The sequence below is a fragment of the Aegilops tauschii genome, chromosome 2 (assembly GCF_002575655.3).
Source record: "Aegilops tauschii subsp. strangulata cultivar AL8/78 chromosome 2, Aet v6.0, whole genome shotgun sequence".
NCBI lineage: Eukaryota > Viridiplantae > Streptophyta > Magnoliopsida > Poales > Poaceae > Aegilops > Aegilops tauschii.
In genome coordinates, this window is record NC_053036.3 from 422,600,554 (window position 1) to 422,617,381 (window position 16,828).

Genomic DNA, 16,828 nt, shown 5'->3' on the forward strand with positions numbered 1-16,828 from the left:
GCGTGCGGCCACAGGCGGGCGACCATGGGCACGGCCAGGGGCGCGGCGGCCAGGCACGCCCGGGGGGCTCGGCCAGGGGCGCGGCGACGGGCGCGCAGCCAGGGCGGCAAGGCCAGGCATGCGGCCACGGGCGCGCGGCCACTGGGCTCGGCTACGGGCGCCCGGCCAGGGGTGCGGCCGCACCTGGAGGAGACGGCGCGACCTGCAGGCGGCGCTCCGGCGCGAGCAGGGCGGCGGGGAGGTCCGGGGGAGGCGGATTCGGGGCGGCGTCTGTCGGATCTGGCGACGACGAGGCTGGACGGTGATGGGGAGGCCTGCCGGCGGCGAGCCCCAGGGCGGCGGCCGCTCGGGGCAAGGCCATGGCGACGGGCGTTAACGGCTGGTCACGAGGGCTTCGCCACGCTGGCACCTAAACGGTGGGGTCGGGCAGTCAGATTCGCGTTTAACCCAGGCAAAGCGAGCAGTTTCCACACTTGGTAGTTTTTTGCCACGGATTAATAAAAAAGTGATAGTTTTCGGGACAAAAACGTAAAGTGGTAGTTTTCTGTCACATGTCCGTGAAATGTGGTAGTTTTTGGTTAAATACTCAAAAAAATTTACCCCTGGCAGGCACTTCATTGGATCTGACGCTCTCTGTCAGTCGCCGAAACTGAACTGAATTTTCTGCGAATCAGGCCTGTCTTGGTCCGCGTCGGCGGGGAGGGAGACAGCTAATCCATTACCAGCGCGCCCACAGGAAACAAACGCAGCCCCATTTTCTTCCCTCCCAGGCGGGCGAAGAAAATTGAATTGAATGGAGCAGGTGGGCGGCCGGCCCGGCTGGCTGGCTGGTCGTTGGCGTCGCCCGAGCCAAGTCACCAACCCGAGGCGCCGAACGCACCGCCGCCGCCCCGCGTCGCCTGTGTCACACGCACACCACGTGAACCCCACCCCACCCCCCGCCGCGCGGGCCCCGCGGCCCCGTCAGCGCCACGCCCCGCCCGTCCGTCCACGCTCCACACCCGCCCAAATCTCCTTTACGCGCCGAAATCTCCTCACGCGCGTCACCCGGACCCATCGGGCAGGGGCGGCGGGGTAGCCACGCACCCCGTGACGAGGGAGAGGCCTTTCCCTCCCTCCCGCGCCGATCCAGTCCAACGACGCTAGGCTGTCGCGGCGGTGGTCGAGCTTATCGGCACGACGCGCCCGGGGCCCGCTGACGCGTGGGGCAGCCTGTCGTCGGTCGTCCCCATCGCAAACCCTCGGTTGTCCCGCTGCGCCGTGGGGCCAGGCGGGGGCACGCGTCGGGCCCCCATTGGGCGCAGGGGTCTCGGGGGGTTGCTTTTCTAGGCCCCCCGGGCGCCGCCTCCTCTCCCCAGTTCGAAAGCCCAAGCGCGACGACGAGACCAGCGGCGACAGACGCAGACGCAGGTACCCAGCCGTTTCCTCCTCAAATCAAATCTCGCCGCCGCACCCCTCAATTCTCCTCCGATTATCGTCGTCGTTCGACTAGATCTTCGCTGGTACCCCCGCCCCTTCCTCCCCTTCTGTCACCCTGATCTGCGCTGTTCTGACGGGATTTGTTGCGCTGAATTCTCGGGCTAAATCTGTTGTTTCGTACAGAATTGTTGCCGTGCGTAGTGAATGGTATTGTTATTGGATCGCTGTGATCTACCCGTGACTGGGTTGATAGGATTTGCCGCACGTCGGATCCCCTCAGAGCCTGGGTTTGGTGTATGTTTTGCATGCGGGAATTTCGTTACTTCGTTTTCGCCCTCTCGTGTCGATATATTACGGCAGATTAGATCCGATGCTTTGAAGTATTGCAGGGGTTGTATTTCGCTCGGATATGCGGGGCACAGTGGTATACAAAATTGGCCTTGTTATTTGTGCCAGTGTACAGTATATAATTCAAAATCAAACCTGTTTTCTGTATTTGGGGTCTATCCGAAAGAATTACAGATTTCTTTTGCTTCATAGTGCTTTCCTTGTGGAATTTTGTCTCGTAGCATGCGTATTTGTGCGTGGATCATATAGACTACTCATTGTAGAATTGTGTGTTTGTACATATCCATATCAGTTTTGAGAAAAAAAAAGATTTGGTGCGAGCAGTTAGCTGACTGTTGTTTTTCTCTTTGATCCTGCAGATTTGGCATTCAGAAAAAATCAAAATCGTGAACTGTGAAGATGACGGCACCAGCAGAGCTTTCCCGTGAGGAGAATGTGTACATGGCTAAGCTCGCCGAGCAGGCTGAGAGGTACGAGGAGATGGTTGAGTTCATGGAGAAGGTGGCCAAGACTGTCGACTCCGAGGAGCTCACTGTGGAGGAGCGCAACCTCCTCTCTGTTGCATACAAGAATGTGATTGGAGCCCGCCGTGCCTCATGGCGCATCATCTCCTCCATTGAGCAGAAGGAGGAGAGCCGTGGCAATGAGGACCGGGTCACGCTCATCAAGGAATACCGTGGCAAGATCGAAACTGAGCTTAGCAAGATCTGTGATGGCATCCTCAAGCTGCTCGAAACCCACCTTGTCCCGTCCTCCACTGCCCCTGAGTCCAAGGTCTTCTATCTTAAGATGAAGGGTGACTACTACAGGTATGATGGCCCGTAGAGATTCTTCATTAATTATGGGATTGTGAATTTTCATTTAGCTGAAGCAACTGTGATAAATAGGTATCTTGCGGAATTCAAGAGTGGGCCTGAGAGGAAGGATGCTGCTGAGAATACCATGGTGGCATACAAGGCTGCTCAGGTTGATCACTTGTTTTCATATTTAACAATGTCAATTTGTTGGCGAAGAATCATTCTTCTGAATTTGTTAAATTTTTCTTTTGGATTATATAATATGTTCTACTTCTCTTGTTTAAAAAGGTTTGCTTTGCTGTATAATCTTTCAGGATATTGCTTTGGCTGAGCTGGCTCCAACTCATCCGATTAGGCTTGGGCTGGCACTAAACTTCTCGGTGTTCTATTATGAGATCCTCAACTCGCCTGATCGTGCTTGCAATCTCGCAAAGCAGGTTAGTTTTTCTGAGTCAGTTGTTTTTGCCTGTGCATGTTAGTTTTTCCGAGTCAGTTAGATGTTCTGGATTTGCTTGTGACGTGCTAGATACACTATACATGTAATTAAATTATTTTTCTCTGAATGATGCTTTCATGTTTGATAAGGTGAACTGGTAAAATTAATTACAAATAATGCGGCTCGTAATACATGCAGATTTATGAAAAATAGACCAGCAGCAATTTGGCGAATATTTGATCCAAATCACATTGTTTTTGTTTCGTTATATATTTTAGCAGCCAGTTTTTGCTTGTGATCATGGACAGAGCACACAGCAATTCATATTAGTTTGTTTGTGGTCATTTGACTTTAGAACCAATGGAACTTCCATAATCTTTAGCTGTGGTCTGGGAGACAACAAAATCCTTGCATTGCTTGTCAACTGTGGTTGTTGAGTGTGACCACTGCCCACAAAAAGAAACATGTGGTCACTGGTGTACCTAATCTTGTATGATTATATTATCATTAAGCATCTCTCCCTCGTATTATTGATTGAACGCGGGTGTTTGTTGTACTAGCTGTTGTGACTCATGAATGCGAGCTTGTACTTGACCTGTTCTCAGTGCCTTTATATTTGGTGTAGAAGCGCCTTCCAGAGAATAATGGATAAAAATAATCTTCCATAGTTGTGGCAGAACTTGGCCAACAGTTCGGCATGAAGTGCCAATTTTTTTAATAATTAGATTTTTTTATGCAAAATGGAGTATTTTTTATTATATTTTATATGTAACTTTTCATCGTTAATTTCATTTTGGTTATTTATTTTTATGGCCCATTTTGGACTTTCATCTCCAATTGTATTTTAATTATTTACTTATAAGATTTGGATCTTCCTTTAGACATTCTTTGCAACTTGGCATCATGATGACGTTTTTGATTCTACAGGCATTCGATGAGGCCATTTCGGAGCTGGACACCCTGAGCGAAGAATCTTACAAGGACAGCACCTTGATCATGCAACTCCTTCGTGATAACTTGACCCTCTGGACTTCTGACATCACGGTATCATTGATTCCGAAAGCGCATCTTTTAATCTTGTCGTGTTCTTGAAACCACCCCCCTCCTTGAACACCCGTAACCGACTTCCTTGGCTTTTTATCAGGAGGACACCGCTGAGGAGGAGATCAGGGAGGCTCCAAAGAACGACTCAAGCGAGGGGCAGTAAAGCCGGCTTTGCGACGCCCCGCAAGCTACTAGCTAGTGTTTGCTACTGTCAATGACGTTGCAATGTGCTCTGGATCGTGTCATAGTTGTGTTATGGTTGTTGTTGCAAGATTTGGGGCTCCCCATATGTGATGTTGCCAGGGAAGGTTGTGGTCGGTGCTTGTAGCGTAGCAGGCGGTGGCTGCCTCCTGGTCTGGCTTGGGAGGGAGCCCCATAGACTGGTGGTGGCGGTGGACTGGTGGTGGCCGTTCGTATTTTCGTTCTGCCTTAATATTGCTTCTTAAACGTGAGTGGTTCTGCATCTGTGTCTGGCCTGTTCTGTTTCAGTTCTTTTGGTGGTTTTTCGTGGGGGTTACTCGCACTGAATCTGGCTTTGTGGCTGGCTCATATGGGAATTGGGATTGCCCGGGTTGTTTGCTCCGGACAAGATTGAAGCGCTGACAAAATGGGTTAATTATTCGATGGACGCAGCCCTTCCTGAACCTGAAATTCTGAAACAGACGTCCTAGCACAACTCCTTCCTCTCCCTAATTCCTGACTCCTATCCTAGCTGCTCTAGCGGTTCCTCTGGCCATTTACTTGTATGTTTACTTCATATGTTCACTTCATATGTTTACTCATATGGCCATTTATATAAGATCACTTCATATGTTTTTATATAAGATCACTTCAAATCCAAGTTAGTTGAACCGAATAAACTGAAGTAAAAAATGAATTTATATTTCTTGTGATGAACAACCAAACAAGTTGTCATTTTTCTTGTACATGAGTCAAATTCACTACTAAGCACATAAATTTTTCTTGTAACATAGTTATTTTTCTCTTCTTAAAATGGTAAACACATCCAAAACCATCAATAGATGAATCAATGCATGCATATACACTTGTATATATTGTGTAAAATTGTATGTGTTTTGAGTCATAAATTTGTAAATTCAAATTCGCGTCAACTTTGGTTTTTATGGTATACACCGAAACCGTATCGAAATAATTTGGTATATACCGAAACCGAACTGTATTTTAAGTTCATACCGTATTTACCGAAGTATTAATACTTTAGAAACCCAAAAAACGGTATAAACCGAACGCACAGAGTGAGTGGCCACCCATAAGCAAGCTAACTCCATCTTGGTGACGGTGATCATAGTAGTGGCGGCGATATTGTGACGAACCCTCAAAGTCGATCCACCATTTACTCACCGTGGTCATAGTCGCCCAAATGCTAGCGATACTATCGCTTAATCTGAGCCAAGCATTGACCTCTTTCCACACCCTAATCTACCGGCAACTCTTGGACTTGGTTGCAAAGAGGGTATATGGGCCAAATTTTACGATGGGCCTATAGACCCTGCAAACTCTATTTGTGGATGATCAACCAAGCACAGAACTTGCACTTAGGGGTGCCCACACCTTCCAAATGGTCTTAAGTGAGGGTGTGGTAGTGAGCCCCTCAAACTGCACCTTGTAGGTCAAGGACATCGAGTGCATCCCATTTTTCACGAACTTCAAAATAATCGCATCCTTAGTATCATGCTCGAGGTTTATGCCGACCATCGTCATCTCCCACAGGGTGGCGAATTCACAAATTGTGCTCCAAGGGAGTTCTGCACTGTGCTCGCCTTCTATCGTGAGAGAGGGAAAATCTTCGGGGCAATGTCCTTCAGCCTCATTCCCTCAAGCCATGGTGAATCCCAAAATTTTGCCTTATTGCCATCATCAATAGTAACTTTAGTCTGCCTACCCCAGTCGAAGGCTTGGAGGGACCCACCCATTCAAACCATAGCCAACGAAGTTTGTACTACCTCCGTCCCAAATTAAAAGACGTTTGGGTAGGCTGGTGACAAGTTTGTATGACCTCCATCCCAAATTATAATACCTTTTTTAGGAGTAGGGCATTTTGAAGACCGAGCTCCATGGAGACCTTTATTTTAAAAAATTCAAAATTCAACAAAGTCTTATTGCCATCACCAATAGTAACTTTAGTCTGCCTACCCCAGTCGAAGGCTTGGAGGGACCCACCCATTCAAACCATAGCCAACGAAGTTTGTACTACCTCCGTCCCAAATTAAAAGACGTTTGGGTAGGCTGGTGGCAAGTTTGTATGACCTCCATCCCAAATTATAAGACCTTTTTTAGGAGTAGGGCATTTTGAAGACCGAGCTCCATGGAGACCTTTATTTTAAAAAATTCAAAATTCATCAATTTCAATTCCAAAAAATTCAGAAAAAAATTACACATGCATGCAAGGATGTAAAGTGTATGTGTGAAAAATTTCAGGATGAAATACCTTGAATTGCGAGCTGCAAACAAAATAAATATCATGGGCGTTGAAGATGAACAGTAGTATGCTAAAAAGCCATAGATTTGTCTTTTTCGTGTAGCTCACATTTTAATGTATTTCGACTTGAAAATGTGCATACATGTATATTATGTATCTAGGTATATATGTATTTATTTTCAGATTTTTTTTAAACTGAAAAGTTTGAATTTTAAAGTTTTCAAATAAAGGCCTCCATGGAGCTCGGTCTCCATTTGGCATTTCCGCTTTTTTAGGCTACTTTAGCCTACCAAAACATCTTATAATTTAGAACAGAGGAAGTACATATTTAGCAACCTTGCCGTGGCATGATTTTAACCGGCTCGAAGGATGTAAATTGACATCTGAGAGCTTCGCAGGTCAGCAGTACTCAGCAGCAGCATACGTAGATACTTAAAGGTCATAGAGGGATGTTTGTTACTCCTTCTCGGCTGCTTACACTTGCTGCCGTCGAGCACCTAAAACAGCAGTTTAAATTACACATTTGCGCTAAATCTACACTTGTGTGTGAGAAGATAGGTTCCAGGCCTCATCACGGTTTACTCAGTGGCTCGACAGCGGTTCTGAAGAGAAGAATGTACGCCTTGTCGACGGAGAAGTACAGGAAGCCTCCTAGGGAGTGAGTGACGTAGGAGCCAAAGCTTGTGCCGACGATGCAGTGCCAAGCAGGCCCGTATGTCGTGTCGAATTCCTGTAAGCAAACCAAAGCAATGTCCAGCTATTATTAAATGCCAATACAAGCCCCAGAATGTGAGATTGAAACACTACCAAGGATATTTTAATGCTTAATCTTTGAAGAGGAAAAAAAGAAAGCAAACAGCTCACAAGTAAGCAGGTACTAATACCTTAGAGGGAAGAAAGAAACTGCACATAGCCACTTGTCAACTTGACAAGTACAAATAAGAGGAAACTCAAGGCAACAGCGCATGTCAACGAAGTAAAAGAATTATGATGTCCGATAATATAAGATGTTACTACAACCAATATGTGAGTATATCAACTGTAATAACATCTTACATTATGGGACGGAGGGAGTACAATATTACAAACACCCTGGATTATGTACAGAACCAACATGAAAGTTTCTCTGCCATACTGAAAGCACACAATTTTTTAGGTGGGTACTGAAAATACTTGGCGATCATTTATTGCAGTCTGTAAGTAGCATGTTATATGAGTATTCCCATTTTCATCATGCATACAGAAAAGGGGAATAAAACAATGGCTCAAAAGCTGTAATACAACACTGGTGTGTTCAAAGTGGGGGAGATAATGCATGAAGCTTGTTTGTGCTTGCACTGACATCTACTCACACAAAGTTTTAAATCGGACGGTCAAAGGCAAGACAGAGTGAATGCCCTCGCTTGCCAAGTTATTGTTCATAAGCAAGCAATTACTAATTTACATACCAGGATATTGCAGATAAGGACATCAACAAATGACAATTAGGAATAGTAACTAACCGAAATGAACACAAAATCAGTAGTGCCCAACTCATAAGCTCATATCAAGGTTTCCAATTTCAGGATCAATGCTCCAACTTAAAGAGTAGTGCCCAACTCATAAGCTCATATCAAGGTTTCCAATTTCAGGATCCATGCTCCAACTTAAAGAAATATGTTAGTTCTCAGTTGAACTTACAGGAGCCATCAGATGATGGAGTTAACAGCTGAGATCAAGCATCGCTCGACCATGAGAAACTGCTCACTCACACTCAGGTGATCTCAGCTGTTTGATTACTTAATGAGATGACCCTAGAACTACATAATGATTGAAGTAATAAAGGCTCCAGTGGAGCCATGTCAGCAAGCCACTTGCCACCAATAGCATACCTTATTCTACCTACAATCCTCATCCTGCTATTGACCATGTCACTTGTAGTTCTCGACAGCTATAATTGACAATTCTGTCAACATACATCACAGAGCACACACAGAGAGCAGATTTACAAAACCAACTTGTCAAGTTAGCTCCACAAGATTGCAACCCCCATGTTGCGCAAAGTCAAGAGCTCTGCATCGGCATCCCATTCGGTTCCTACAGCATGCTTAGAGATAGCATACACGTTCTACTCATAACATGGTTCCAACTTGCAACTACTAGTAGTAAACTACATGTGGCAGCAGAGCAGAGTATAACTATCCTCCTCGGATGCCCTCTGAGCTTTCAGTATCTCACAAATCAGTATTGTTTTCAGCAATATGGTGGACCACATCCCATAAATGAACACATCGAACAATCTGATCTGGCAACAACAGCGCTCTGCCTCCCATTTCATCTTCTCCGTCAAACTACGTTCAGCATGACAGCTCACTCGCTCTCAAACGCACAACTATCCAAAGCGCACAGCCATTTTAGCTAGTAAGAACATAATGCTAGGATCAAGCTCTGGCTAGATCTTGCTCCCCGGCCCTTTAAATGCGATTGTTCGTTTTACACATCAATCCTGCTCCATTATGTGGTCGTTTGCAGCAATTAATGCTCTATAAACAAGCTTGGACTCCACGAAAACTGCTGATCTAGTATCTGATTGAAGGACCAGCACGGCTAGAAAGACAAATTCGAAAGGGAAGAAGGAAGCAGGGGGTGGTGGTACTAGTGTACCTTCTTGAGCGCGAGCGCGAGGCGCTTGCTCTCGAGGCGCGGCGTGGAGAGGACGACCTCGCGGGCGATCCAGATCGCGCGCCGCTGCAGCGCCAGCGGCATGTCCGCCGCGCGCACCCGCACCGCCACCTTCCTCCCCTCCCCGCTCGCGGCGTCCCCTTTGACCTTCGCCGCCTCCCTTTCCTTGGTCTCCGGCTTAGCGGCCTTGCCCTCCCCGCCGCTGGGCTCCGCCGCCGGTTTGCGCTCCACCTTGGGCTCCGGCTCCGGCTCCGGTTGGGGCGGGTCGTCGAGCCTGGTGCGGCGGACGAGCGAGCTGAGGTAGCGGCTGCGGCGCTCGAGCTCCTCCTGGGCCGGGTCCATGTTGCTTGAGATGGATGTTCCGGCTAGATAGATGTTGACCGGTCGCGGCGCGGACGGCTGGGTGGTCAGGTCAGCAGCGGCGGTGGCAGGGGGGCATGGCCGCGAGTGGGAGGTGTCTGTCTCGGGGTCGGGACGGGAGGTGGTGGTGGCCGGTTGGGTTGGGGTTTCTTGGGGTTTGCCTTGCCCGGAAGAGAAGGGGTGGTGAGTGAGTGCGATTGTTGCCGCTCCTGGAATTCGTGGGAGCAACTTTTGAGACAAAACCTTTTGTTTTGCTTTGGTTTCCAGGTATAATACTCGGCCTACACTTTGTTCGGTTGTTTGTGTGAATTCATGCTGACTAGGGTTGCGATCTGATCCAGGGTGAGATTAGCCAGTAGCTTATCTAGTCCAGATTTCAGTGAAGAGCAAGATGGAACTAGACTTCCATTGTGTGTGTTTGTGCACGTGGTCCCGATTGTCCGTCGATTTGTGCCCAGGGCGGGCGTTTGACCAACTGTCGGGGTCGGCAACCCCACACTCGCTGGCTGAGCCTGAGCGTTCTCCCAGTCCCACCGGCCACGCAGCGAAGACACCTCTACCAACTCGGAGGTCGAGGGATGGCACGATGGCCGCACTCCCCAGATTCCCTAGCCTGGCCGGCACTACCAAGCTTTGCTCGGATGCAGAGTAGCCAAGCTCAGGAGGTTCTAGCCGCTGAAATTCCGCTTAATCGCATCGAATCAGATTAACCAAATACGAGCTAGACGAATCGTGGCAGGATGAGAATGCAACAGAACTGCAACCCAGCGATATCGAATAGCGCAGAGCAAATGTACAACAACGGCACAACTGCACATACATTAGCGCTCGAATTTAAACCACCAAAGAGGCAGACAACACTACTACACTAGCGCATCAATCACTACCAACCAGAGTATAGTCATGGAGCAAACATATCCAGAATATCCATAGTAAACTTGAATCCCAATATCAAGTCAAGTTAAACAAACCGACTTCCCAAGGATTTCACAAATCAAAGATGAAGGATTCAAGCTTATACGCAACAGAGGATTAACAAATCAACCTAGGGATAACAAGCTACGCGTCAGCCTATGACAGTATCTATCAAGAACTCCAACAAGAATAAGAAATGGTTTTGTTTTTCTTCCCTAGAATTCTACCTACAATATCAACCAATGTCCACAAACCACCAAAACATGAAAGCAGAATTTACAATACCAACCAAGGTCGACAAACCAACATGAAAGCAAACATGAAGGCAGTTCAATTTCAAAATGTGGAAACCTGTCTATTCATTTTTATTTATTTATACTAGTTTTGTTGCTCGGTCTGCGATCAACAAAAGAAAAGAAAATGAACTAAGAACACTGGCTGCCTTGAAGCATATACACACAGGATTAACAGTCGTGAATACTCATCATTAGCCTAGGGATGATGAGCTCGGCATCAGCCTACAACCGTAGTACCATCACAGTATCAGTGTAATGAAGAACTCCAACAAGAATTAACAGTCATGAAGCAAGCATAGACACTTCACGAAACACTTCCAAGTTTTTTTAGAACAAGCTTCAACATGCATATAAGAGGGGGGCAGATGGCCTACAACATCAATTTAAGTCCAGGCCAAATAAAAAACAACCAAAACACTTTGAAATGATTCAAGTTCAAAATTTGGAAACACCTTCATTTTTTATTTGTACTTGCTTGGTTGCTCAGTTTGCAATCAACAAGAAAACGAACTAGGTCACTGGCTGCCAGTTTCCATGGTCCAGAATACTCTTGTAATAATAGTTGAACCAAATAGCAATTATGCAGAATTAAACAGGAAGCAACATCCCGAGTCTTGAACAAGCATGGGATAAAGAATTCCTGTAAATCAAGAAATGCACTAGATGGGACACAAACATGCATTACAGGACTATTGTTGAGATATTTTAGAGCTAAACTCCATCAATGCACTAGAATTTATTAGGCAAGGCATAATCCACACTATTCAGCTAAACTGAAACATCACAGCAAAAACCTATCGTCCACTGGCATACCAAATCCATAATTGCCTCTTGTAACACTAGTGAAGAAAATACCAAGTTAAATGGAGCGTTACTTCGCATGAGCCCAATAGTATGAGCACCCAAACAAGGAAATTATCACCAAAAGGTAACCACACTGCTGAGCTAAATCAAACATCAAAGCATCAACCTATCATTCACTAGGACATTATATCCAGAAATAATTCTTGTCACCATAGAAGCAAACCCCAAGTTAAAGGACAAGACCTAAACAATACTATCCAGCGAAATCTAAACATCACAGTACAGCACATATCAAATCACTAATTTGCTCTACCAACACTAGAGAAGCAAATACAAAGTTAAATGGAACATTACTTTGCACGAGATCAATAGCTTCTAAACAGTTCATGAGCTTGCAAAGAAGAAAATTATCACAAATAGGGCTAATATTCAATCATGTGTTAACCATACTGTTGAGCTAAAAACATCACAGCAACAACCTATCATTCACTGGCATATCACACTACAGAAGAAAAGGCAAGTTAAAAGGATGCATTACTTCCAAGAAGCTAAAGCTAGTAAACAACCTGTCATCCACTGGCATCTCATTATCTAGAATTGACCCTTACAACAGTATAGAAGCAAAGGCAAGTTAAAAGGATGCATTACTCCCAAGAAGCTAAAGCTAGTAAGCAACCTATCATTCACTGGCATATCATATCTAGAATTGACCCTTGTAACACTATAGAAGCAAAGGCAAGTTAAGAACCTCCCAAGAAGCTAAAGCTAGTAAACAACCAGTAGATGAGCACCATTGATCTGAATCAAACATCACAGCATCAACCTATAGTTCACTGGCATATCATACCCAGAATTGACTCTTGTAACAGTATAGAAGCCAACCCCATGTTTTACTTCCAATGAGCTAAAGCTACTAAACGGCAGTACATCAGTTGCAGAACAAGCAAGCCTAATATGCAACCAGACATAGCACTGCCAATTTTAAAGCCTCCTAAGAATTATATTTTTGAAGCAGCGCCTCTAAAACAAAGATGGCATCCATGAAAGGCAAGAAATGTGCAAGCAGGCAACATCAATAAGTAGTCACGACTGATGCAAGCAACACCCGCAGCGTTCGAAACAATAAAATCAAACAAGCAAACAACATAAGCATAAGTACGTAACTAGCATGCAAATTCAACACCACCAGAAAGCTTAATCTGACAAATCATAAGCAAGATATCCAGATCCAGACCTTATTTGGATCAAAAGACTACCAGATTTTGTCCCAAGACATTCAAACTTAATAAGATCCTACAGCAACAGATATCATTGTCTCTCCAAACCATATTTTAGTCCGTCATGACGCAAGATGATGTTTGGGCAAGTAAAACAGGAGTGGTAAATCACCGGCCGCCGAATCCAGCAGCGTTGAGGCCGAGCAGCATCTTGCCGTTGTCACCAGAGGGGATGTAGGCAACGTTGGGTGAGCGGGCCAGCTCCGCGGCTATCTCCTTGGCAGCCTCGATCCTCCTGAGCTCGATCAGCCCTGTCCCAGCGATGGCGGTGGCCTCAGAAATGAGCCGTGCAGACTCACTTTCTCCCTCAGCACGCACGATGGCAGCGCGCCTCTCCTGCTCGGCCTTGGCGACCAGGAACTTGGAGCGCTCAGCCTCCTGCTGCGCGACCTGCTTCTTCTCGACGGCCTGGGAGAAGTCGGCGCCGTAGGAGAGGTGGGTGATGGCGACGTCGTCGAGTATGATGTTGAACTCGCGGGCCCTTTTGATGAGGGAGTCGCGGACGAGCGCCGACACATGGGGGCGGTCGGTGAGGAGCTGGTCGGCGTTGAACTGGGCGACGACGGCCTTGAGCACCTCGTTCCCGATGGAGGGGAGCACCTTGTCGTCGTACTCGAGGCCGAGGGAGGTGAAGATGGTCGGCAGGTTGACGACGTCGGGGCGGGAGAGGAGGCGGAGGGTGAGGTTTACCATCTGCAGGTCCTTGGTGCCGGAGTTGGAGGAGAAGTTGTGCGGGCGCGTGCGGATGTCGAAGATGTAGGGCTTCTGGAGCCACGGCACGATGAAGTGGGTGCCCTCGCCGACGGTATCCGGCAGCACTCCGCGGAACCGGTCGAAGACGACGGCGCGCTCGCCGCCGTCCACGGTGTAGAGCGACGCCGAGAGGAGGGAGGCCGCGGCGCCGAGGCCAGCCGCCGCCTTGGCGATGTTGGTGAGGAACGAGACCGCCGCGGGACCGCCGGACATGGTCGCCTTCCGGGGGGGATTTCGGGACGGCGGCGCGGGAGTAAAACCCTAGCGAGGGATTTCGTCTGGGTGCGGGCTTGGGGAGGGGAATGGGGGGTGTGGGGCGGCTGGATCTGGCTGCCTGTGGGTTTTGTTTGGGTTTATTTCTTGGGAGAGAAGAAGCTAGACGGTGGGGTCTGGCTGAATGACAGGTGGTGGCCCGGTGTCAGTCTTCGGATTGGGCGAGAAGAAAGAAACCTTTTTCGAGAAATTGAGAAGAAGAAAGAAACTCGTGCTTGTACCGGAGAATGGGCCATTTGGGCCACTAGCCGGTGCGGCAAGAAACTTTACTTGGAAAAGAAGAAGGGCGCAGCAGACGAGGCCGGCTTAGCGCGGATACAGGCCTGCAGCGTTTTTTTCTTTCTTTTTTTACACTTTTTGCGTTCGTTTTTCTGCTCATATATCTAAATATTCTGAGTATGTCTATTATAGAATTACTTTATACTATAATTTTTTTGAAAAACTAGGTGAATGCCCGTGCGTTGCTAGGGGACAACAAAGATATATACATTGATCAATAATCAAATGGTCATTAATCTACTTCGCTGACTTCGAGCACCATCTTATTGACATTATATTGTCAGTTCCTCTCTAATTTATTTCAACCCTTTTGTTTGCTCACATATATTATAGTTGACCAGTACAATATGTATTCTCTCCACCACCACCACCAAGTTGGGAGTCAAATATGTTACATACACATGTATATGTTGAAAACAATGACACGTGGCAGAAGATGCCCGTATTCTATGGCATCGATGAATATAAGGCAACATTGCATGGCCTCACCTTCAACTCTGCATTGTTGTAAAAAGAGGTTCATCACGGTTATGTTATTCTTCGGTTCAACCTCCAGCTCCATATCCATTGCACCGACATTCCGTTGTGAAGATCTGAAAGAATAAGCAACTCGTTTGAGGCCGTTATAACCTACTTTTGTGGTTGTTTGCACATGAAAATAACCTGACCGGTGCAACTACAACTATTGCATGGAGAATACAGGAAAAAATAATCAAACATGTCCATATATATTATATTAGTGAGAAATTTGATAATATCAAGTTTACAACAGTATGTAAATTAGCTCGCTTGCAATTTATATCAGACACTAAATTAATATGAAAAGTCACACAGACCTTGCTTATCTCTCTCCTGGGGCTTCATTCAGTTTGGGAGGAGCGGATAAGGGGCTAGAAGCAGAAGTAGCACATCTGCGCAAATCGTGCACAGTACTCAATTGCTGCTCCTCGTCGGCATCACGATTTAGCCCCTAGGTAAAACTGCTCTGGCCCTGCACCTTTTACTCTCCCCCCATACGTGAGTAGCAGCGGCTAGCAAGCCCACGCCGGCGTCCACCCCCGCCCGTCCCTCTCTACTCTCTCCCTACACCTCCAAACGACACTCACCATGATCACCCCCAGCCATGGCAGATAGCACCTTCCTTTGAGCTCCTCCCCGTGTACAGCCCCTCACAATGATCCACCATCCCGCCTGTCCATTGTTCTCCTCCGGACAAGGCCCTCTATTCTGCACTTCTGCTTGATTTGAGAAAAAATCAGGGGAAGGGAACGAACTTGTGACGCGGATGAGAAGAAATGAAGAATAGTGGCGGATCGACGGAGGAGGCGAGAGGTGTCGAGGTCAGCCGAGGTTTGTCTCCTTGCCGCCAGGTCATGATGGAGCACGGGAGTGATCTGCATCTAAATTTTATTTTTGTTTTTATAAGGCAAGTACCTATCGGTGGGCTGGTTTTCAGGCAGAAAATCGGATGCGATATGATAACGTGCAAAGAATTGATTGCCATGCATGAATGAATTGATGACGTGCGTCTAGCCGTGGAGGGGGTGGATGAAGGAAGGAGTTTGATGACCGTCATGAATGAATTGATTGCCATGCATGAATTGATTCCGTTTGGATTGATTGCGTCTCGTTACATTATGTGAAAAACAGAGGGACAAAACCGGTGGAGGGGGAAAGAAAATCGCTACAGGGGAGAAAACCTGTAAGGAGAAAACCGGTGGAGGGGGAAAGAAAATCGCTACAGGGAGAGGGGTTCGTAGTACGAGAGGTTGGACGAAAGGGGAAAGGTAAGAGGGGAAACGGAACACTACGTTTCTTTTAGGTAGTAGAGATGTTAATCAGCATTAAAAATGTTAATATAAAAAATATATCTGACATGTAAAAAAGTATATCAAAATGTACAATGCATATGGAAAAAGGTAGAAATAAAAAATTATAATTTTTCAATATTTGTTGAAAACTGTTAATCATGCATTTGAAAATTAAATTTGTACAGAAAAAAATGTTTCCGATGTATACATAAATGTAAAATGTGTACGGAAACATGTAGACATAAAAATTATAAGTTTCAAAAAAAACTTAATCATGTATTTGAACAATGTTAGGCATGCATATAATTTTTTTTCTATTGTATACAAAAAATATAGAATGTGTATGGAAAAGTAGACATAAAAATATATGTTTGAAAAAAATGTTCATCATGAATTTGAAAAATGTTAAACGTGTAAATATAAAATGTTCCTGATGTATACAAAAAATGTACAATGTTTATATGGAAAAAATTAGAAATCAAAATATATATGTTTAAAAAAATGTTAATCATGTATATTAAAAATGTTAAACGTATATATAAGAAATGTTCCCGATGTATACAAAAAAATGTACAATGTGTATGAAAAAAGTAGACACCCACAAATATTAGTTGTAAAAAAGCGAGATATAGCATTCGTTGCTACAGATTGATATCCATGTGCGCCCAAAATAAGAAGAAAATCAGATTCATACCACTCACACTCTCTAATGGCTAAAATGGGCTAAAGAGATTCAGAGTGGGCTCATACATGGGCAGTGGCAGTACACACCATCCTTCGTTTCACTTTATGAAGGCTTGCATTTTAAGAAGAGGAATAAAGCAACGAAAAATAGATAATGTGCACTCAAGCTGGATATGATGGAGGTGCGTGACATGATTGAATGGAGTTATTTGCGAGCCATCATGCTAAAGC

General features: G+C 46.0%; 3 protein-coding genes across 4 annotated transcripts; 1 reads left to right on the top strand and 2 right to left on the bottom strand.

The window, feature by feature from the left end:
• Positions 1-1,045: 1,045 nt before the first annotated feature.
• LOC109754477 (14-3-3-like protein GF14-B) lies at positions 1,046-4,509 on the top strand. 2 transcript variants are annotated; one of them, XM_020313381.4, is made up of 6 exons: positions 1,046-1,410; positions 2,127-2,576; positions 2,655-2,733; positions 2,879-3,001; positions 3,928-4,044; positions 4,145-4,509. In XM_020313381.4, exons 2-6 carry the CDS (start codon positions 2,167-2,169, stop codon positions 4,205-4,207), a joined length of 792 nt encoding a protein of 263 aa, XP_020168970.1. In that variant the 5' UTR covers positions 1,046-1,410; positions 2,127-2,166; the 3' UTR covers positions 4,208-4,509. The 2 variants fall into 2 exon arrangements, with proteins under 2 accessions (XP_020168970.1, XP_020168971.1); XM_020313382.4 differs by having other exon boundaries at positions 1,342-1,502.
• A 2,366-nt stretch (positions 4,510-6,875) lies between these two features.
• LOC109754478 (dynein 8 kDa light chain, flagellar outer arm) lies at positions 6,876-9,727 on the bottom strand. Its single transcript, XM_020313383.4, has 2 exons — positions 9,128-9,727; positions 6,876-7,214 (listed from the first exon to the last, which is right to left on the bottom strand). Exons 1-2 carry the CDS (start codon positions 9,485-9,487, stop codon positions 7,056-7,058), a joined length of 519 nt encoding a protein of 172 aa, XP_020168972.1. The 5' UTR covers positions 9,488-9,727; the 3' UTR covers positions 6,876-7,055.
• A 2,968-nt stretch (positions 9,728-12,695) lies between these two features.
• Positions 12,696-13,883, bottom strand: LOC109754476 (prohibitin-3, mitochondrial). Its single transcript, XM_020313380.3, has one exon. The coding sequence runs from the start codon at positions 13,761-13,763 to the stop codon at positions 12,906-12,908; it is 858 nt and encodes a 285-aa protein (XP_020168969.1). The 5' UTR covers positions 13,764-13,883; the 3' UTR covers positions 12,696-12,905.
• Between the last annotated feature and the right edge of the window lie 2,945 nt (positions 13,884-16,828).

Bases quoted from the DNA above. Each gene is read 5' to 3' on its own strand.
- LOC109754477 (XM_020313381.4), top strand. From the start codon at position 2,167: ATGACGGCACCAGCAGAGCTTTCCCGTGAGGAGAATGTGTACATGGCT. The intron at 3,002-3,927 runs GTTAGTTTTTCT...TTGATTCTACAG, and splicing joins CTTGCAATCTCGCAAAGCAG to GCATTCGATGAGGCCATTTC. The intron at 4,045-4,144 runs GTATCATTGATT...GCTTTTTATCAG, and splicing joins TCTGGACTTCTGACATCACG to GAGGACACCGCTGAGGAGGA.
- LOC109754476 (XM_020313380.3), bottom strand. From the start codon at position 13,763: ATGTCCGGCGGTCCCGCGGCGGTCTCGTTCCTCACCAACATCGCCAAG.
- LOC109754478 (XM_020313383.4), bottom strand. From the start codon at position 9,487: ATGGACCCGGCCCAGGAGGAGCTCGAGCGCCGCAGCCGCTACCTCAGC. The intron at 7,215-9,127 runs GTACACTAGTAC...GTTTGCTTACAG, and splicing joins TCGCGCTCGCGCTCAAGAAG to GAATTCGACACGACATACGG.